The 22,828-nt window shown below is 42.0% G+C and overlaps 1 protein-coding gene across 1 annotated transcript in view; it reads right to left on the bottom strand.

Annotated features, from left to right (window-relative positions):
• C4BPA (complement component 4 binding protein alpha) overlaps nt 1-22,828 on the bottom strand; it is a 76,851-nt gene that overhangs the window by 5,886 nt on the left and 48,137 nt on the right. The window contains exons 15-20 of the mRNA XM_084797730.1: nt 21,125-21,224; nt 12,291-12,376; nt 11,923-12,117; nt 9,797-10,003; nt 6,835-7,032; nt 456-656 (exon numbers count right to left, since the gene is read on the bottom strand). Coding sequence (XP_084653856.1) covers nt 456-656; nt 6,835-7,032; nt 9,797-10,003; nt 11,923-12,117; nt 12,291-12,376; nt 21,125-21,224 — 987 coding nt within the window. The remainder of the gene's footprint in view (nt 1-455; nt 657-6,834; nt 7,033-9,796; nt 10,004-11,922; nt 12,118-12,290; nt 12,377-21,124; nt 21,225-22,828) is intronic.

Genomic DNA, 22,828 nt, shown 5'->3' with positions numbered 1-22,828 from the left:
CAGGACAAGGAAATGAAAGGGTTGACGTCAGTCACTAAGACCGGGGTCTTTCTCTTCCCCTTCATCATGATGTCTCCCATTGTCTCATAATGATATAAGCCACTGCTGCCCCCTTGATGTACAAATACAGAGACTTACAGCATAGTCTTTTACTTTACTAAAATATTGTCCGTAGTGTTAGCAGATAACAAGATGAGGTACTGAAGAATTTTGTTCAGTGTGCTATGTCCTTTGGTAAAAGCTTTTGTCAGCCTTCTTCTCAGTATACCTTACTTATAACTCTATAAATGGCCTTGATGGTGCCAGGGTAAGTATCTGTGATTCTCTGCACACTGCTTATTGGAAGGACAGCTCCAAACTCGCTTGTTCTTGACAAGATTACTCTTCATAGAACTATGCAGGATCACTTGAGACATCCGGGGAAGGGTGAGGACAAGTTCTCCCAGTACTCTTACCCGCATGGCATGAAGGTATTTCAGGGTACCACTTTCCATCTGCTTCACACAAACTCCTTCTGTCGATAGGCACAGGGTAAGTATCTTCATTACAGATGTAGAAGATGTAGTCTCTATAGGCATAGATGCATACGCCACTGAAGTCTCGCCTTTCACTTACAATTCTAATATTCTCCATATATGGTATCGGGCAGCATATCTCTGGGAGATAAAAAAGAGATGCACATGTTTCATCTTACAGAAGAAACACCTTTGGCAGAAGTCTTCGCTCTACCTTAAGAAAGGCATTACTAATCAAACTCATGGAATCAAGATAGAATGTTACTTTCAGGGAAGAGGAGGAATTACTCAGTAGGCATGAAGTTTCAGTTGAATAAATTCTAAAAATGTTCAGTGCAAAACAATACAGAAATTCCACCAACAACTGCAACACTTCACAGTGATCAATAGAATATATATATAAAACTTTTAGTGGTTACAAACTTTCTCTGGAAGAAAAAGAGAGAGAGAAAGCCATATGAAGATGGCAAAATATGCCTTTATTTGATTATTTCCTCATTAAAACACATTGTTTGTTACTTTCCTATTTCTGTGATAAGACAACATGACCTAGTCAACTTATAAAAGAAAGAGTTTACTGGGCGTGGTGGAGCACACTTTTAACCCCAGCACTTGGGAGGCAGAAGCAGACAGATCTCTGTGAGTTTGAGGCCAGTTTGGTCTACAGAGTGAGCTCTAGGACAGCCAGGGTTATACAGAAAAACCCTGTCTCAAAAAACAAAAGCAAAATAACAACAACAAAAGTGTTTAACTGGACTTATAATTCCAGAGGGTTAGAGTCTATGACAGCAGGGTGAAGGCATGGTGACAGGTGCTGGGGGCAGCAGGTGAGAGCTCATACTTGGGGTCATAATGAGGAGGCAGAGGGCACACTGGCAATGGTGTCAGTCTTTTGAAGCCTCAAAGCCCTCCCCCAGTGATGCACCTCCTCCAACAAAGTCACACCTCCTGAGGGTTACTAAACAGTTCCACCACGTGGGGACCAAGTTTTCAGAGATATGTGCCTCTGGGGACCATTGTGAGTCAAGCCATCGCATGCATACTTGGGACCACTATCCGTGAATAAAAAGTACCTTCACGAAAGTTAGGAGAATCTGCTGAGAGGTCACAGTAATTAGGTTAAACCTAGTGAAAAGGCAAAGATGAGTTGAAGAAGGTAAGAAGAGCTCCATGTACCATAGCCACTCACCCCCGCTTCATGTCTGTGCTCCCCAACTCTAAACAGAAAGGCCTTTTGCTTGTCTTAGAACTGGTATCAGATTTTCCTCAGTGACCACTACTGGACACAGGTCCATGGCCCCTACTTCTAGATCTTTGTCTATGGACAGGATCTCCACAGACAAAAGAAAATCTGAAACCTCTGAAGGACAAACATAGAAGTTTTCTTTCTGTAGCCTGCTGTGGCATAGGCCTAAGGAGAAATCTCTCAAGAGTCTGTTCAGGTGTAAACGGCCAGTGGGACCCAGAGTTATATCAGATTAAGTAACCAAAGGATCATTTCTAATTCTCTCTCTTCAACCTTGAACAACTTTAACCCTTAGTCAAGAAAGACCCCATCTGCTGAAAACTTTACTCTTTAATTCCGGCTCTGGTAAAAAAAACCTAATCTGGGCAGAACACAGTAGCCCTGGACCCAAGGTGAGTGTCCATGATTAAACCTGCTATTGCCAAGGCACAAGGCGGAGACACAAAGGCGGCTTGGGTAGGATATTCAATACAGATCATTCCTGGCAGGCTGCTGCGCTCGCTGGCCCAAAGTGAGCAACCGCAGACATCCCAAGAAGACAGTGTCTTGGTCCTTGATCCTGATCCTCTGTGGTGTTAGTTATGGCAAGCAGTCGACTCCAGGATGATCCAGTGATCCTTCGGCCAGGCAACCACGGGACTGCCCACCTCAACATAATGTGACACCCAACTAAAAGCCAGTGGCTATGAATGAGGATTCCAGGTCTGCTCCAGCCAAAACCAAAGTCTTTGGGATCTAGTATCAATAGACTACCCTCTTTAGCACCCTCACCACCACCCTGAGCATCCCATTAACTGCAGATTTGTGACAAGTTTGGCCTTGAAGTACCCTCCCCGCCATTGCTAAAGGACTGATAATGACTCAAGCCCTGGCTTATGGCAAACTTCACTTGGGATGATAACTAGTGTTGAGATTTCAGCCATAACCATTGACTCCAAGAACACAACACATGTCTTCAACTTGCTCTATAGTTCAGGCAGGCCTTCAGATTGTGATCTCCCTGCCCAATCAAGGAAAACTGGCATAGACACATAAGAAATGTATACATACATTTCTGAACAAAGAAATGTGCCTTACAAAGACCGAGTCTTGGTGAGAGAAAAGACTGATGAATAATAATGGAGCCACTAATAAAAACTCTCCCTATCAAAGGAAGGGACAGATCCAGAAGACTTTACTAATATCAGTTTTTGGATTATATAAAAGGAAGTCAAATCCTATCACTGGCCACAGATGACATTAGCATAGATACAGAAAGAAATCCTAGTGACTCAATTAGTAAAGTACTAGGTAAATTGTAATGGTTAATATTGTCAACATGATGGGCTCTGGGATCTCCTAGGAGGTAAATCTCTACTTACACCTGTGAGAGATTATCTAGTTAAGGTTAGCCTCTGGACCTGTCTGTGAGGAATTATCCAGATTAGATTAATAGAGATGGAAAGACATACTGTGACTATGGACAACACCATTCATGCCCTGGGCCCTGGGATGGATGAAAGGGAAACAAGTTGAACATTAGCATTCCAGATTCTCTGCTTCCTGCCTGTGGGTGCACTATGGTGGACTCCTCCCAGACCTGTAAGCCAAATAAACCTTTCCTCACTTCCTGCGGTGCTTTCATCGGGTGTTTTGTTTCAGTAGTCAGATAAGTAGATATAGAAGACTGGTACTAGGAAGTTTTTGTTTGTTTGTTTGTTTCCTGTTAGAGTGTGAGCTGATGATTCTTTGGAGTTTAGAAGTGGTTCAGGGAGGAATATGGAAGAGTTTGGACTGTCAGACCCAGAGCCCACCCATCAAAGGAGCTAACTTATGAAAATGCAAATTTATGTGAAAGGAGATGGCTGGCTATGACAATGCAGCTGCAGGCATTCCCTGATCTAAAAGGACTGCTTAGCAAAAGGGACTCTTTAGATTCAACCAGCAAAGCAACAGAGACTACAAAAGATGTGATCCAAAAGGCCAGGCTCCACCCCCAACCAACAGCAGAACTGAGTAGCACCATCCAAGTGGCATTTGTTTCAAAAGCCTGAAAGATGCAAGCTTTGTTCAGAAGTTTCAGAGAGTCAGTATGCAATAGGGTTGGAGTCTCTGCAAGGAGTCCGTGAGAGGCCACGGTTCGCAGTTGTGAAGATGAAGGCCTTTGGAGCCCAGACGATTCCATCATGTGTCCCAGATGCCAAGACATAAAGCTAGAAGATTTGATGTTTTTCACTACTGGGTTTCAGTCTCACATTTATCCAATAATTCCTTTCTACATCTTTGTTCTTCCCATTTAGAATGGAAAAGGTTATTATGTGTCATTGGATATCAGAGCTGTGTAACTTATATTTTGTTGTATATAGGTTCACAGTCAACTGACTGCCTGGATTCTGTACTCAGACTATTAAACAGTGTTGAAGTTGAAACTGTTAGGGATGATGAGACTCTTTTCTTTTATTTTTGAGATTATGATATAATTATATCATTTCTCCCTTCCCTTTCCTCCCTCTAAACCCTTTCATCTACCCTTTTTTGTTCTTTTTCAAATTTGGGGCTTCTTTTTTTCTATTAATTGTTATTACAAGCATATATATGTATGTGTGATTGTGTTTTTGTCTATGTGTTCATGTGTATTCTCGTGTGTGTGTGTGTGTGTGTGTGTGTGTGTGTGTGTGTGCATCTTTTTGAGGTTGACCATCGGTAGGATAACCAACTGGTGTGTTCTTCCCTGGGAAGACTATGTCTCCCACTCTCAGCATCCTTAGTTGCCTGTAGTTCTTTGTGTAGGGCTGAGGCCTCATGGGCTTTTCTCTATCCCATTTGGCATGCTCATTGGTATTCTTCTTGTTCAGATCTTGCTTGGGCAGTCATGTTGGTGAGGCTTTATGAGTGTAGCTTCTGAAATTCCTAAGTGCCATCTCACAGTAGAGTCCATGATTCTCTGCCTCTTACAATCTTTCTACCGTGTCTTCTGCAATGTTTCTTGAGCCGTTGGTATGGGAGTGCTCTGTAGATGTACCCATTGGGACTGGCCTCAACAACCACGCATTTTGATTGGTTGTATTTTTCTGTCATTTGAAGTTGGATTTGAGGTTACCATGAATCTATGGGGCAAGGACTAGGAGGTTATGGGTTAAAATTAATGTATTTGGGTTCCAGTGGTCAAAGGCTCTTGATGCACAAATCTAGGACCTAAAGTGAATCCCTGGAACCCATGGGAGTGGACTTTTCCCTTCAGCCTTTGTATGGGTTGCAGGATTTCAATGCAGACCACCAGGCTTGTACAGCAAGAGCACACACACTGAAGTGCTGAAAAACAGAAATGGAAGCAGTCAAGAAAAAAAAAACCCTTTGAAATAAGCACCAGTGTAAACAAGAGTAAAATTCATGACAAAAATAAACCAAAATGGAATAAAATATATCATATGACCAAAGGAAACCATCATCTAAATGTGTAGATTCATGGGACATATCCCCCAATATTAAGGTCAATATGTGGCAGGAGACAAAGGACATTCTATTATCAATAGGCCCTCACTACAGGAAACTAGAGTATCCATTGGGGAAAGGAACATGGTAGCTAGTGTGGGTCTAAAGAATCAGAGATACAACAGCAGCTGCCATTTAAACTAACTTGATCTCTTATAGCGAGACTAGTAGCTGCAATAATAACACCATGGTAGTTACATGGCATTTAAGAACACCATGTACATATTACATGTCACATAGAACTGCAATGTGCAAAACATAAATGCACCTAAATAGAGGGGAAATAATTAGGGTTCTTAGTCTTTCCATTGCCTTAAAAGAGACAAAGGCATTAAATTGCATTACAGCAAAACAATGAAAAATGCATATTATATATTTTTTACTAATTAAAGTAAATAAAAGGTGTGTGTGTGTGTGTGTGTGTGTGTGTGTGTGTGTGTGTGTGTGTAAGTGTAAAAAGAAACAGAGGGAGAGATACACAGAGAGAAAAATAAAGAAATCAAGGAGATGACAATACAAAAAGGCAAAAAACATGATATGCTATATAACTATATGTCATAATTTCAAGCATACATTAATCTGCTTTTAAAACACTTAAAATCTTGAACATTAGAAGGCTTAAAATTCAGCCATGCAACACAAAGTAAACTTAAATAAACTATGAACTATATTGACATAAAAATATACAGACAAAATTATTACAGCAACAAAGGGTCATTTCATAACAATAAAAGGCTAACTGCACCAGCAAAATACACTATTTCAAATGTGTACACATCAGAAAGAAAAAAAATGTTAAAAAAATTAAAAGATAGAGCCTGGTGTGATGGTGCATCCCTCTAATCCTAGCACTTAGGAGGCAAAGGCAGGAGGATCTCTGTGAGTTCAAGCATAGTTTCTGGTCTACAAATTGAGCTCCAGGATAGCCAGAGCTACACAGAGAAACTCTGTCTTGAAAAACCAAAAACCAAACCAAACCAAAACTAAATTAAAACTCATAACACAGTATGTAGCCAATGGGCAGCATAGCCTTCATGTGGGTCCCCTAGTAAGGGAAGCAGGGGCTGTCCCTGACAGGGACTGGATCCTGTTGCCTGCTTTTCAATCACAACCCCCTGGCAGGGCTGCCTGGCCTGGCCTCAGGGGAAAATGATGTGCTTAGTCCTGATGCAACTTGATGTGCTTGGGTGGGTTGGTGGGGGTCCCAATATCTGAGGAGTAGGGGGAATAGGAAAGAAGGGTGGGAGTGGGAGAAAAGGAGGGATGGGGCTACAATTGGGATGTAAAGTGAATAAAAAAACAAAAATAAAAAAGCCCTACAACATAAAAGATAAACCTGTCGTCAAGTAAGTCCCCGTCAGTAAAAATTGACACATAAATTTTTTAAAGTCACAGTCACAGAATTAGAACTAATTAATATACAATTTTAAACCAATAATCACAAAATAATGCATATTTTCAAATGTGCACTGATTTTTTTTTTACAAAAACTACCCATATCCCATGTAATGAAACAGGCCCCAAGATTGAGCTCAATACATTCAGTAGATAATTGAAAAGACACATGTAATCAGTAGCCTTTTCAAGTTCAAAATCACTCACTTTCACATCCTTTGGAAGGTGACCATGACAGGTTTTCCTGACAAGTCACGAACTGGGCCTCGTTAAGAACTGGTCGATATCCAGGCTTGCACTGGTATTTCAAATGGGTCCCAATTTCAAATATTTCGAAATCTCTTAAAGGAAGCTTATTTCCCTCCCACAGAGCATGGGGAATTTCTGGTGAGCCAATACAACCACCTAGCCATGAAAAAAAAAAAAAGAAGAAGAAATATGTTATCGGAATTGGCCCAGGGAAACACGAGAATGGCTTTTACTGTGACCATCATAACGTACGGTGATGATCTGCACATTTGTGTTTCAGAATCTCCTTCCTGCCTTTCCCTTTAAACGTAATAACTTTATTCACAAAAATAGCTTTCAGTGTATTAAAAGTAACCAGTGATTAAAGGGTTAATGGACTCAGCTTTCTGCCTTTCTTGGCAACAGGATAGGTAGTCTATGACCCAGAACTGTTTACCAGCTTTCTTACAGCTCTGACTACAAATGTAATTTGGGCATACTTCTCTCTCATTAGCTTGGTAAATTATGTTTTTAGTATCTCATGCTATTAAAAAAATTAAACAAAACCAGGAAGTAGGAACACACATTAGTGGTATGTGTGAATAGTGAAATGGACAAAGAAGCAGCAGCCCGGTTGTGCTAAGCTGACACTTAGAAAGCCTAAGCAAGCTGGAGAGACTCCAAGGTGCAAAAATGAGACAGAGAGGAAGTGTGCTTGATAGTTAAGGACATTTTGGTTTGCTCATTGTAGCACTAATTTAAAGCATCCAATTCAATCAAGTTGTCAATTGAGATCTACTGAAAGCTGCCTGGGCTTGTGTCTGAGCTATAGCTAAATGTCACACAAACGGTTTTTGATTTTTAAAAGAGTTGAGTTGTGCTTCATAATATTTATGAGTTGTTTTTTAAAAAATGTCTTCTCGTGGTAAAACTCCTGCTGGATAGCCTCTGCCTTACCGACAGCAGCAAGTTTTATTTACAGAATTATTCCTCCCTAGGACATTCATATATACAACTGCTTACCCAGACTTCTGTTTTACGTGTTCCAACCAATTAGATCGGGTCTCTTCTAAGTTTAACTCAAAATACCTGTTTCCTTCACTGATACTTCTTTAGGACATATGGAATTCTCACTTATTCTAATTTTAAAATTTCACATATGAAATGTTATTTGAAATGAAGTGGACAAAAAAAAATCACACCAGGTCTTAATGATTTATAGGTTCATACAATCCAGGAATTTCATCTTCAAGGGTTCTCATAATTTGTTTCTCCTCTTGAAGACCTTCCTGGTTCCTCAGCCTCAGTCATGATGCTTGGGGGTAAACTCTTAGCCATGTGGGATGTGAGATAATAGTGCCATGCACCAAACTATGTAATGTCACCAGTAAGAGGCCACATGGTGCTGAAGCTCTAACAAACTATATCTGTGCAGGTAGAGTGTCTGCAACAGACATCTGTAAGAGTTACAATGGCCAGAGACAAAGCCAAAATTATCCTGGTAGAGACATTTTAGCCTTTAAAAAAAATAGCCAATCTATTATCTTCCTCTGTGTGCGACAATATTCTTGTGACAGGGGCTCTAAAACTGTTTAATAAAATTAACTTTAGACACATCAGTAGCAAGCTCAGTTGTAGTAAAGCCTACCTTGATCCTCTGATGCCTTCCCTGCAGCCTTCCCTCTATCATCTATGCTGTCACCTATCTACCTATCTGCAGGCCTATCTATCCGTTTATCTATCTATCTATCTATCTATCTATCTATCTATCATTTATCTATCTCTGTGTCTTTGTATCTCTATCATCTATATCTGTCTCTATCATCTGTCCGTCCACCATCTATCTCTATCTTTATCTCTGTCTCTCCCACTTTACAATAACCCTCATAAAGAAGCCCCTAATTCCAGCTTTATAGGGAAAATTTCCTGTTCTTAAGGTCCTGTTATGCTGTTTTTAATTGATTAAACTGTCCCATTATAATGCTCTATCTCCTAAAGGCCTTTTCTCTCAATAAGGCTGATTTCTAAAGTACAATCATGTGCTTACTCCACAGCCCAACAGACCTCTAGTCCCACATGAACTACAGGGCTGAGAAAGCGACCCTATGGCATCAAAGGCAGGTAACTGAGGTTTCCCACTTTGCTGAACGCTGACTATCAGATGCAGCCACTAACATGACTCATGCCCTTCTGTTTCCATAAAACCTTCATGAAACTGTGGCTTCACTGGAACATGGGACTTGAGGACACCTTGATCTGTGTTCTTGTGCCATGATCACTCAGTCAGCCCCAGAACAAACCACCTTCTGTGTCCCTTTGAGATGAGAGCTGTTTCTTTCATTAACACCTTCCACCATGTGGGTTCTGGGGATCCAATTCTGGCCATCAGGATTGGTGGTAAGCACGCTTACTCCCTGAGCCATCTTGCAGGCCCATCCTATTGGAAGGGCTTTATGTTAAATACACAAACCATGTGACCAATAGAATCCTGGCATGAAAACCAGACAATACACAAGAAACAGTTCAAGTAATAGTAAGAGATTGCTGATAAAATTAGCTTCCTTCTAGCAAAAAAAAAGTTGGAAACAAATATAATAGAAATGTAACTTATGTGACTACTGCATTAAAGTGGGTTTGGGGGGGTCAGTGAGATCGTTTAGGGGGTAAACGTGCTTGATATTAAGCCTGAAAAACTGAGTTCATCTCCTGGATCCACATACCAAAAGAAACCAAGCTCCAGGAAGTTTTTCTCTGACCTCCACTTGTACACAGTGGTGTGTGTGTGTGTGGGGGGGGGTGCGTGTGTGTATGTGTGCACACACGCACACACAAAATAAAAAGATGAAGTTTAAAGTGGGCTTGTGCCTATAAATATATCCCACCCATGTACTGGGTAACCTTAGATGCTGAATACTACAGTCCCTTCACAGTCCATACTTACTGGGTTCACAAGTGGGGACAGAAGGGTACCATTCGCCATTAGATTCACAGTAGATTAAGCTGCTGCCTCTGAGGACATAACCCTTCTTGCATCTGATCTCAACAGAGTCTCTGTAATAATAGGACTGTTGAAATCCAGAGACCAGGTGCCCCTTTGGAATCTGTGGCTGGTGACAGTTGATTTCTAAAGAGGCACCGAAAAAGGCATCTAGGTAGTAAAGAGAGAAATGGCAGTTGACAGGTGGCACGGGGGAGTTACAGTTCTAGGAAAGGTGGTTGACCCAGTTCTCCCCTTTAAAGGGAATTAAAGACGGTTTCTTTCTGGAACCCAATATGAGTGAGCATGCCCTGGGAACACAGATTCAGGCCCGCCTCTCTCCCTCCCAATTCCATGCTCCACGTGGAAGTGGCTACAGGAGATTTTATTAGTGACAGAACAAAGAAAACCACAAATCAGTGTGTTTACCAAATGTGTTAGTGGGGGCCATACACAGGTGGGTCATAGTGGAAAACTGTGCTATAGCTTGGGTACTAGCTGGTGAGACTCTTACATTTTGAATAGATGCAAGCTAGTAGTTTGCTAAGAATATTAAGCTTCTGATAGTCACAAGGATGCTAGGTCAGACACAGGGGTGGGCTTTCAGAGAACTAAATAAAGATAGCCCAAGATAATGTGGCTCTGGTCTATAACAGTTTAACTCGGTTCATGATATATGTTTGTGTCAGGTATGTACAAGGGAAACATGTAAAAATTACATATTTTCTAGGCACCTCGAGAAACTGAGGGGCCATCATTCTAGTCATGATGATAAAGTTGACTTTCTCAAAAAAAAAAAAAAACAAAAAACAAAAAAAAAACAAGGCTAGCAATATCTAAATCTTGAAGCTTAAACTCCAGGCCTCCAAATCCTTCCAATATGGTGGTCTAATGTCCAGGATGGTTTTGGGTGTAGATCAAAAGCCTATAGTGATGGCCACGATGGTCCTGCAGTGACCTGCCCCTCACAATAGACAACAAATGCCACTCCATTTTCTAGTCCCCACACAACAAGAGCCTGTCGTGTTGGCTATCTATTCTTCCTCACTCCTCTACACTCACTCCACTGCAGAGATACAACTGAAGCCCCTTTTCTTTTTGGGTGATGGTGACAGATGCCTATCAGACGTATTCTGTCCCACGTCAAACTGTCCCTTTAGTGCCACCTCCAGTTCTCTTTTACTACTGGTCTAGCACGATGCCACTTTGAACTTTGCAGCCCACGGGAGCCTTAACAACTCGAGCAAGCAAAACAGCAGAAGTAGTGAAAGAGCTGCTGACACGCTCAGGCGGAGGGTCACGAGACTCTCAGTGGAGATGCCAGCTGTTGCTCCTGGGTTTCTTTGCCAGCCGCACATGATCTTGGAGGGGGCATATTAAAGGGCATTGGGAGTGAAAGGTTGATTGAAAGCAGTACTGCGTGACTCAGCTTCCATGAGGTCGCCAGGCAGAATAGGGGCGGGACTTCGTAGTGATGTGGCCCATTAGGGAGCCACTGGTTGCTCTATTAAGTAACTTCTTACCACTGCTCGGTAAGTGATCACTCTGTAGCATGTCTGACAGGCTCATCGGCCTCAGCAAGTTGGACACTGGTAAAGTCACATTTTGCTCTGTCAGTTGGTGGTCATCTGGAGGAGAGCAGACATTCTGTTTGTGCAACTCGGCAAACACCATCCCTTCCTGATCTGACTCTTGCCAGGACTGCCCACTCTCCTAGCCCCAGCTTTTGTCTGTCCTCCTTCTGCAGTCTTCTGCTGTGTCAGAGTGTGGAGGCTTTGCCGTGGAGGCTCAAGGATCATCTAAACATGGCTGCCTATCACGCAAACGTGAGCTGGCACGAGAAGTTTCCCAGGGGGACGACGCAGTAAGAAAGACCTGGCCTGAAGCTTTTCCTGTAAGATGCACTGGGTTATTATCACATAGTTTATACCATTGTAATGAATGTAGTGTGCAGGCTGGACACACGAACTGCTTCACTGTTGCAATCCTTGGTTTGTATTTAAATGGCCGTTGCCACTCCCATGAGTAGTGCCCATTCTTACACACACCAATGAGAACAACTGAAAGCAGACTGCATCACCATGACTTACTTCCACAAGTAGGGGGACTTGGGCTCCAAACACCTATTGTTTTATTCACCACGGTGCAGGTAAGGGAGTCATTGCCGAGGAGCGTGAAGCCGGGATCACAGTTGTAGGTGACCGAGGAGCCGTATGTGTAGATGTCCTCAGTTCTCCCACTGTGTTTCCCGTTGCTGATCTCTGGAGGGGGCTCGCACGTGACAACTTTGATGAATGAGGGGGAGAGAAAGGAGTAGTCAGGAAGGGGGTCATTGTAAATCTAAAATCCTGCCAACTGCAAACGGAGTGTCCAGGGAGAGACGGAGCTGTAATAGTATGTGACAATATGACACGGTGTAAGTGTCATATTCTCATGTCAGGAAGAAATCTTTACTTACTTACACATTCTGGGAGAGAATCACTCCAGTCAACTCCTTTACCGTGGACTACACACCGGCTAGTTGTTGAGCCAATCAGAAGAAAGCTGAAAGATAGGTCAAAGGTTTATCTGGGAACTTACTTTGGTTTACTCTAACAGCAATTGGACACAGGTTTTGAACAAAGAGAATGTTACTTATCATTTTAAAATAAGACAATTGATGTTCTAGTGACTACTATATTTGTAGCTATAGAGCCAACCCGAAGTCCAATGTCATATTGCATCAAGCAGGGGCTCATTTTCTCCTCCCCAAACTTCCTCCATTTATGATAATTTATTAAGTTTTCTCAGCGTTGAATATTGCAACCAACAGAAAAGAACACATAAAAGATTGGAAGCTATAATTATTTTAAATCTAAATATGACTTACTAGAAACTTAAAAACAAAGTTATTCTTTTCTCAGGACAAACATGTGACACTCTCCCCGCACATTAGAACTTGCTTTGTCCTCAGGGCATAGTTTGCTGTTGTGTGTGTGGGGGGGGGGCATGTTCCTGATTCTGTCACAGTTTCCTTACACTGCAGTGCAAGGCAGAAACAGAATCACCAAAACTCCACACGCATGCACCAGAAATTCAAACCCCTCACATCTATCTTGTGTCTTTTCTTTTGTCTTTCCTTTTTCCTTCCTTCCTCCCTTCCTTCTTCTCTCCCTCCCTCTTTCCTTCCCTCCCTTCTTCCCTCCTTCCCTTCCTTCCTTCCTTCCTCCCTCTCTCTTCTCTCTGTCTTCCTTCCTTCCTTTACTATTTATTGCTGTGCTGAAAGTGGAAATCAGGGTCTAAAACATGCAAAAGCAGTGCTCTATGGGGGAGCCGCTTGACGATCCCACCGTAATCATCCTTTTCTGAAGAAAGCAAAAAGATAATTGTAGTTCATTTAAAAAATATCTTTCTTTCCTACTATGACTGCAAGAACCCAAAGTTCAGGCAGCCCACCCACCCACTTTCACAAACACAGAAGCACTCTACCAGTTCCATGTTCCATGGACTAATTCTCAACGTGTCGTGAGTTTCAAAATCTCAACTATGGCATCTATGCCCTTGGATAACAAAGTGTTACTTCGCAGAATGCTAACAATGATCCATGAAGAAAAACTTCTAGTCAAGAAGATGGAATCTCTACCCTGGGTAGAGACCACCCAGTTCCAGGCGGCACAAGTTGGACCACCGCTAGGAAGGAGAGCTCATCTTAAGCTGTGCTAAAGAGGCGAGCAGGAGCTAGATGTGGTGGCGCAGGGAGGCAGAGGCAGGCAGACCTCTGTGAGTTCGAAGCCAGCCTGGTCTGCAAAGGGAGTCCCAGACAGTCACAGAGAAACCCTGTCTTGGAAAAACCAAACCAAAATAAAACAAAAAACGAACAAAAACCAAACCAAACCAAACCAAAACCCAAGAGGGAATCCTACTTTCTCCTTTATCATCCGGAAGATGGGACTCCACACAAATCTAGCGATTGAGTCAAGCCTGAAACATAAAACAAGAAAAGTCCCTCTGCCAAGGTAGCTCCATTATAATCATTATTGTTGCTGTTGCTGTTTAAAATCCTGATTCTGTCACTGCAAGGAGGAAATCCTAGAAGATTAGCCCTTGTTTCTCGATTTCCGTCCTGCTTCCCTCCCCAGCCAACACCATGCTGTCTGACTTCAGAAAGCACTGCAACTTCTCATGCTGTCCCTGGGGGGGGGGGGGGAGACAGGCTCTACAGGAGAGCACGTACATGTGAGGCAGGGGGGAATTCTCAAAGAACTTGATCCTTTCTTTCAGAGGTCCCTGGTTTCCACCAGGAGTCCTGTACACTGGGCTCCGTGCAGGGCAGAATGAGGCAAGTGCCCCAGGGACGTAGGAAGGAGAAGCTCTTTGGCAGTTAGTGGTGTGGTCCCCATACCGTCCGGACTGTGGCCAGAGGCCTTTGTCCTCTTCACTCTGCCACCTTGATAAAAGTATAGTGTTCCTGCTTTTCTTGTGTGAGTCTAAGCAGAGATAGTTGCAGGCCCTCAAGTGCATGCTCATGCTATTGCTCATCTGACAGGCATCCATGTTCATAAGTTTGCCTGATGAGCCTTCTGCCTTCATGCACAATCACATGTTCCCAGATCCTCATACGGTTGTCCATGGGTACATCAGTGACAAGGCTTCTGTCTGAGCTGATGGCTGTCTATGCGGCCTGTACTTACAATCTCAATACTTCTCTCATTGTATAGATTTGTTTAATAACAAGCTACAAATCAGTGTATAATAGACACCTGATTCACCTGAGCTTATGTACTTTCCTTGTCATACATGATCAAGACACTTGACTTTTGACAATTGACTTGAATTTTCTGGTTTTAAAGCTTGGCATACCATTATAAACTGTTTACTTTATAGTTGTTATCATGTTTGCTCTTGACAAGCCCTGTTCCTTCCACAACACTGAGATGTCCATCCACCCTGAATATCAATGAAAAGTTTATGAATAAAATGTTATCCATCAGAATGGAGAAATGCTTTAAAAGAAAAGTATACCATAACCAAATGAATTTATTTTGATAGCAAAAGGACCATTTAAATGTAGGATAGAGATTCTATATTACATTATTATAAACTTAAATGTATGTCCTTGTCCCTCACATCCACATGGCACAGACAATGGTGTTGAGTATCTGGATAAGGAAGTAATATGACTTATGAGAATGGAGCCTTAAACTAAGAAGATTAAAATCCTTTAAAGAAAAGAAGCCAGGCCAATAAACATGTGTGTGTGGGGGGGGGGGAGAAGTCCAACATACCTAGCAATCAGAGAAATGCAAATTAAAACTACGTTGAGATTTCACAGCATCCCAGTCAGAATGGATATCATCAACAATGCTGATGAGTGACGATGCAAAGGGTAAAGGGCATGCAAGCTACGCCAGTCACCATGGTGATTAGGATGCAAGTTCCTCAAATAATTAAAACGAGAACTAGCCTATGACCCAGCCATATCCTTGCCGGGTATTACCTGAAGGTCTCCGTGTCAACATATCACAGCCACCCTTTCACATCAATGTTTAGTGCATCACTAGTCAACAACTAAGATACAGAGTCAACATAGGCACATAAAAAACGCAGAACAGATAAACAAAGAGAGCCAAATATACCTCATAGAAGGTTTTTTGCAGCAATAAGGTCTAAAATTAGTGCATTTTCAGGGAAATGAAATGCAACCAGAGATCATCAGATTGAGTGAATTAGCTCAGACTGAGATAAATACCACATATCTTCTGTCAACTGCCTAAATTGCTTGGGGGTTTATGCCACCCCACTAACCAGTGTCCTGAAAGAGTTAAACAATTCTGGCTTTTTATTTGTTAGCCTGTAGTGTTTAGTAGAAACATTGCTACCCTGTTATAGGACAACTCCATCTAAATCCTTTTTACACATGTGTCTATTTCAGGAAGCTTCTACAATGGGTTTAATCACTTTCAAAGATCTTCAGTGTTTCTTATCCTCCCCCTTGCTCCCTCCTCTGCCCTGTCCCCGAAAATTAAAAGTAGAGGCTTCCTACAGCTAGCTGTCCCTTCTGTGCGCATGCCTGGGGAACTCCAAGTCAGCACCACAGTAACACATGCACAGCCATTTTCTCCTCTATTACCAAAGATTCCAGGATATGGAATCAGTTTAGATGCTGCCACAATACATGAATGGATAAAGAAAGCATGGCATGTGTGTGCAAACACTTGAGTTTTATTCAGTCCTAAGGATTGAAATGATCCCATGTGCAGAAAATTAGATTGAAGTGAAGAGCACCCTGTTAAGCAATATAAGCTAGCCTCAAGTACACTAGCATCCCATGTTTTCTCTTATGTTCTGTACCGAGATTTAAGCACGCGCGCACACACACACACTATATATATAGTCATAGAAGGATGGGTATGAAGAAGAGAAGGAAATGAGCATGAAAACAAGAATTATAAAAATATAAAATAGTACATGGAAAGGAATTAAGTTATTGTGTGCATATATAAACAGACTAAAATTGTTGAATAGAAAATCTCAAAGAAGACTCAGATGTATTTGAGAGTTAAGATATTATTTTAAAAGGCCTTATCAATATAATAAATGTTGACTTTTTAATACATTTGTTACTTTTTATTTAATTATTTATTTATTGGGGGTTATGCATGCATATGCAGAGATAAAAGGACAACTTGCATTAATAAATTCTCTCCTTTTACCATGTTGATTCTTCAGACATATTAGAAAAAACGACAGATACAAATATCCATGAAAATATCATCATGAAATGCATGACTCTTGAGGAGGGGGAGTCCATAGCATCAACTTCTCAAAAAATTATCACCATAAACCTAAGTATGTAATATAAACCTATAAAATGTTTAGGAAAAAACAGAAACACATAGGGAGAGCCACATGGGCAACTTTGGACTGGAAAGGCCGTGGGCCAGAGCTCTGTTCTGCAACCCCGGGTGGGTGTGGTCGTTTTGTGGCCACATGGTGCCAGAAGTACTCCTGATTTCCTGTGCAGGGTCCTCAGTACTGCTCAAGAGACAGGCAGCTTGTGCCTTAGGAGCAACTTGGAAGCCAGCTCCAAGGAAAGAGTTTATAATTGACACCAAAACCATGTTCCATAAAAGAAACATTGCTGAACTGGATCGGACCAGAATTAAAGTCCTTTTCTTTGTAAAAGATCTTGTGAAGAGGATTAAAACAAATTGCAGTTTGGAAGGAAACTTTGCAATTCACATATTCGGTGATGCATTAGAATCTATAATATGCAAAGAATTCTAAGTCTTAAAAGGAAGGGTCAAATGGGAAAAAGAAATGAAGAGATCCTTTACTGAAGCATGCACTGAGGAAAGCAGAGGAAACAGGTTCGAGACCACTACCTCCTACAGAAATGGATGTTTTAAGTCTGATGGCATGTCACCAACCTTGTAACAATAAAATATACCATGGCACCACTAAATGCTGGTGTGTATAATAAACATGACTCATTCACATTCAAGTGGGAATGTAAAATGGCGCATTCGCTTTAGAAAGTGGACAAGTTCTTTTAAAAAGTTAAGCGCTAAGTTGCTAACCTAGTCATTGCATTCAAGAGATAGAATACCCAAGTTCAAATGCCCCCAAAATATATGTATGCGTAGTTACAAAGCTTTCTCATTGAAGACAAAGGGGAAACAACTGATGTGTCCATCAATGGTCAAGCAATGAAGTACATTCTAGACTGTGGAATACTGTCTCAGCAATAAGACAGGGAAATTACGGGTGTGCGTAACTTTGGGGGATGTCCAGAGAATTATCCTGCACATGAAAAGGAATCTCTGCCAGGCATTGGTGGCACACACCTTTAACCCCAGCACTCAGGAGGCAGAGTCAGGTGGATCTCTGAGTCCAAAGCCAGCCTGATCTACACAGAGAGAGTTCTAGGTCAGCCAGGTCTGCACTGAGAAACCTTGTCTCAAAAATCTATTTTTTAAAAATCTAAAAAAAATTACACACTCTGTGATTCTATGTATGCAACATTCTTTTTGTTGTTGTTTTGTTTTTTGAGACAGAGTTTCTCTGTGTAGCCTTGGCTGTCCTGGACTCACTTTGTAGACCAGTCGAACGTTGAACTCACAGCAATCCACCTGCCTCTGCCTCCCGAGTACTGGGGATTAAAGGCGTGTGCCACCACACCTGGCTGCAACATTCTTGAAATGACAAAATTGCAGACACAGGGCATCAGAAGATGGCAAAAGTCAGGGGGAAGGGAAGGGAAGTGTGGAAGACAAAGAGTTAACAATTATAATGGTGACCTCCCCAACCATAAAATTAGTTTTGCTGCTATTTCATAGATGTAATTTTGCTATTGTTATGAATCATAATGTAACTATCTTGTTTATTGAAGGTCTTAGGTGACCCCAGTGAAAGGATGGGTCAACTTCTATAACAGACATGAGGATAAGTCCTAGAGGCCTTGCTTGACAAAGTTCCAGAAACCTCCGACTGTCCAGCATGATCTCTAAACATCCAGAACAGCTGTTGAGATTTTGCTTTACAAAGTTCCAAAGATCTTTACTAACTACCACTACCCCAAAATATTATGTATGGTACAGGTGTAGTGTTTAGAAATCTGCTATTTCTCCTAAAACTGTTTTTTTCTCTTTATTTCTCAGCACTTAGGACATTCATACAGGGAAAACTTTTTCCCACAGGGAATGTTAAAAATGGCATCTGGCCAAAGGCTTGAGACATTTGCTCTGACTGTGAGCACCCAAGCAGAAAATGCATGTAAGAAAGTTAAGACTTAGACATAACAGTACCTGGCTATATACCTGTAAAAATGTTTCCTTAGAATCTGCTTTGAGAGCAATAGAAGGTGGGCTTGGAACATCATGCTTTACAGATATTTTACAATAGAGGAGCCCTTGGCAGTTAGCCTGTTAGCACACCTGTTGGTCTGGGACTGGAAGTAGATCAAGTTTTTTCTTTAGAAAACATTTAGCTCAAGCTATGTTACTATGACCATCTTGTAAACACATTGGTTTTAGCCTGGGGAAATTTATGATTAAACTTTGCTGTGTATTGTTTAAAAGATAACAAGCAGGTTACGCTGACTGTTGTTTGGGAATTAATTGTTGTATGTTTTGTTGTAGGTTACAGAACTTTTTGTATTTCCTTGCTACTCTGTTGAATTTTTATTGCCCTAGTGATTATAACAATGAAAAAATCATGATGTAATATGTAACAAAAAATAATTGAATTTCATTTCAATAAAATGCTGGCGTTGGCCCATGGAGTCAGTTAGTTAGACAAATAGACAGCAAGCAAGCAGTTAGTTAGATGGAAGGCAGAAGCAAGCAAGTAACAGACATGAGAAAGTAAGTTAGAGTGAGGTGAGAAACAGCAAGAGAGATGGATAGATGGGGACTGGCAAAAAAGGCAAGCAAGTGACAGACATGAGAGAGAGAGCTAGAATGAGATGGGGAAGAGCAAGAGGAGAAACAGAGGGATGGAAAGAAGCAAACAGGGAGCTAGAAAGATGGGTAACAGAAAGCAATAGATAGATAATTAGATAGATATTAGATAGATAGATAGATAGATAGATAGATAGATAGATAGATAGATAGAAAAACAGGAAGCTAGTAAGTGAGCAAGGAATTAGTTGGACAGACAGCAAGCGAGACAGAGATGGAGCCAGATAGAAAAGTTCTCCTGGGTTTTAAGATCTTCAGCTTGTACCGCATATGCGGAGTCTCCAAGTATTTCTTTTTTCTTCCGTTCCTCCGCCTCTACTCAACAACTAAATCCTCTAGTTAGTTGTTCAACCAACAGTTGGTCTCTCTTAACCAGCTGTTCACTGCCTGCTCAATTCTCCCTCCTGCGGATCCTCCTCTCCTCTCTCCTGTTTGCTGTTCCTGGAGCTGGCCTCTGGGAGCGGCAAACCTCCAAAGGAGCTGTGACCCACAAGTTAAGAACCACTGGCATAGAGCAGCCATCCTATTTGAGAAATGTAGCCTTTATAAATATCTATATGCATATGCTATACCATATCTAGAAAGAAACGTATCAGAGACTTGTATGTTATAACATGAGATTGGAAGCACACAGAAGTCTGTTTTCAGCAATCATTGAATACACCATGATAAATTCTGGGGTTCTGGAATAGTCTTCAAAGGCTTGGGTGTTGAAGGTGTGGTCCCAGGCTGGTAGAGCTGCTAGAACCGATGGAAAATTTAGATCTGGGCCTAGTGGAAGTGTGTACCTCCGTGGCCCCAGGCCCTTGAAGGAATGTGTTAAAATCTAGCTCCCTTTCACTCTTTTTTTGCTTCCAAGATACCGCTGGGTGACGTTTTGGTGTGCAGAGACTATATCCTGAAGCCTCTAAAGTCATGGGACAAAATCTTTCCTCCTCTAAAATTGTTAATGACAAGCATTTCTTCGCAACAACGGAAAGCTAGTGTAATACCCATGAACATGACAGAGACTTGGGATGAGCGAGCACTAGAAGCAGAAGGATGAAGGACTGCGCTGTGTGTGTGTGTGTGTGTGTGTGTGTGTGTGTGTGTGTGTGTGTGTGTGTTTATCTTCATGGCACTCTAAGAAAGACTTCATTCTCAGGGCTCTGGAGGCTGGGGTGTCTCGGTGGCTAAGCTCTGGTGCTTTCCTCGGCTGTAGAATGCCGCAGAGGAAACAAGCTCTCACATACGTCTTTTTGTGGAGTTCAGGAACCTACACCCAAAAGGCCTCACCTCCAAACACATCACAAATGATGATATGGATTTGAGCAACACAAAACCCCCCTCAGCACAAAGCGATGCGGTTGGCGGTGGGGGAGGGTCAAAGTTCAAAACAATGTGTAAAGTCTAGTTACTGTGTATGCAAGGGGTAGGATATTCATAGAAGTATGTGTCCTTAGTCATGCTTACATAATAGATGCTGAAGGGACAACCATAACCTACCAAAGTCATTTCTTATCAGAAGACAAAGAAGAAGAATGGATAAATGGGACCAAGTAGAAGCAAGAACTTCTTAGTTGTATGCACTGATAGGTTTTTGTTTTTGTTTTTGTTTTTGTTTTTTTGTTTTTTTGCTTTTAAGACAGGGTTTCTCTGTGTAGCCTTGGCTGTCCTGGACTTGCTTTGTAGCCCAGGCTGGCCTTAAACTCAAAGAGATCCACCTGCCCCTGCCTCCTTGAGTGCTAGGATTAAAGGCGTGGCGCCACCACATCTGGCTTCAGTTTTTATTCTCGAAGCATGAACGCATTAACTCCTTATAAAGTTAATTAAAAGAAAATTATTCCGTCCAACTTGCCTTAGTCTCACTTACCCATTTGAGCAGCTGAACTCTATGGTTGAACCTAAGAAAATATCAGTCATAATTTCTACTCTCCCATTGACCAACTCGCCGGGGTTTCTGCATCGTTTCTCTGGAGGAAAATTAAGCTGACGGTTAGTGGTCTGAAATACTCAGAAGATATAAAAATTAAGGGAGGGAGAATACTTAATTTTGGAAGTCAGTGTTGGGTTTTTCTCAAAGAACTAGATATTGGATGATCAAATGACTCCGCTATACCACTCCTGGCCATATTTCCAAAGCATTTCCTTACGACATTACTACAAAGCCTATCTTACTACAGAAATACACAACTACATACTCTATCCACAGTAGCAAGGAAATGGAATCAACGTAGAGGCCCATCAACTGATGAGAGGATAACGAAAGTGCGATGCATACACACCAAGAAATACTACTTAGCTGGAGAGAGAAATTAAGTCATGAAATCTGATGTTAAATGGGTGGAACTGGGACCATTTATATCCAGCTGGAGTCGCCGAGGCCTCCCGAAGGCAAACAAGGCGTGCCTTCTCTCAGGTGTCGGTGCTAGCTGCACATCTTCTGCCCAGTGTGTTTAGTCTGAAGTACATAGGGAATCCAGGAAACTAGAAGCAGGCCAGACTGCGAAGGGGCAGCCTGGATATAGTGGGTCTGAGGTCTGTTTCCCAGAAGAGAATTCATTCTTGGTGCTCTAAACCGGGTCAAAAGTCTGTGACTCGGGAGGCCGTAGGCCCTAGGGTAGAACCAACTATTGTTCTTTGTCTAATGGTCATGTTATCAAACTGCTTTTTACATATTTATCCCCATTAACCTGAGCTACTCTCAAAGCTGGTCATAGAAGCTCCTTACTGCAGAGGACAGTAGTCAAAGAGTCATAACTGTTTTAAAGTGGTTTAAACCTAAATCCCACCACTAAAGGCTCAGAGGAATGTAAGAACTTCAGGGCAGGGAAGAGGGCTGTGAACGTCTGTACTCTGGACATGACAGCTGTTGCACACATGAACTCATAGCACCCATGGCTACCCTCGTGAAACCAAGCCAATTAAAAATTCCAGTATAGAGCTGGAGAGGAGCGCTCTTTCTCTCTCCTCTCTCTCCCTTCTCTCTCTCTGTCTCTCTCTCTGTCTCTCTCTCTGTCTCTGTCTCTCTCTCTCTCTCTCTCTCTCTCTCTCTCTCTCTCTCTGTCTCTCTCTCTCTCTCTCTCTCTCTCTCTCTGTCTCTCTCTCTCTCTCTCTGTCTGTCTCTCTCTCTCTCTCTCTCTCTCTCTCTCTCTCTCTCTCTCTCTCTCTCTCTCTCTCTGCTCCCTTCTAGCTGGGGTGGTTGACAGCTACTGATAAAGGGAAAATCATTTTTCTTTGGGTGGTACCCACTAGTGAATTCTCCTGCCTGAGCCTATGACCGCACACATGCAATACAATAGCACTAATTGGACTCCAAGGGTTCTAGAAAAGAAAAAGATGTTGACAGAGAGCTGTGGGAGGGGAAAGGGAAGAAAAGGGATAGGCAGACCAAGGTACTGTGTGTCTAGGTACAAAATGTAAAGAATAAAATAGATTTTAAAAGCCTCTTAATTGAAAGCAGAAAAACAAAACAAACAAACAAAAACCCAACAACAACAACAACAACAAAGAAAGCAGGCAGAGCAAGCCCCAGGGAGAAGCCAGTAAGGCATTTCCCTCCCCCACTGCCACTTGC

This window comes from Acomys minous, assembly GCF_964271855.1.
Source record: "Acomys minous genome assembly, chromosome: 1".
NCBI lineage: Eukaryota > Metazoa > Chordata > Mammalia > Rodentia > Muridae > Acomys > Acomys minous.
Note: the sequence above shows the minus strand (reverse complement) of the source record. Positions and strands in the feature narration are given on the sequence as shown.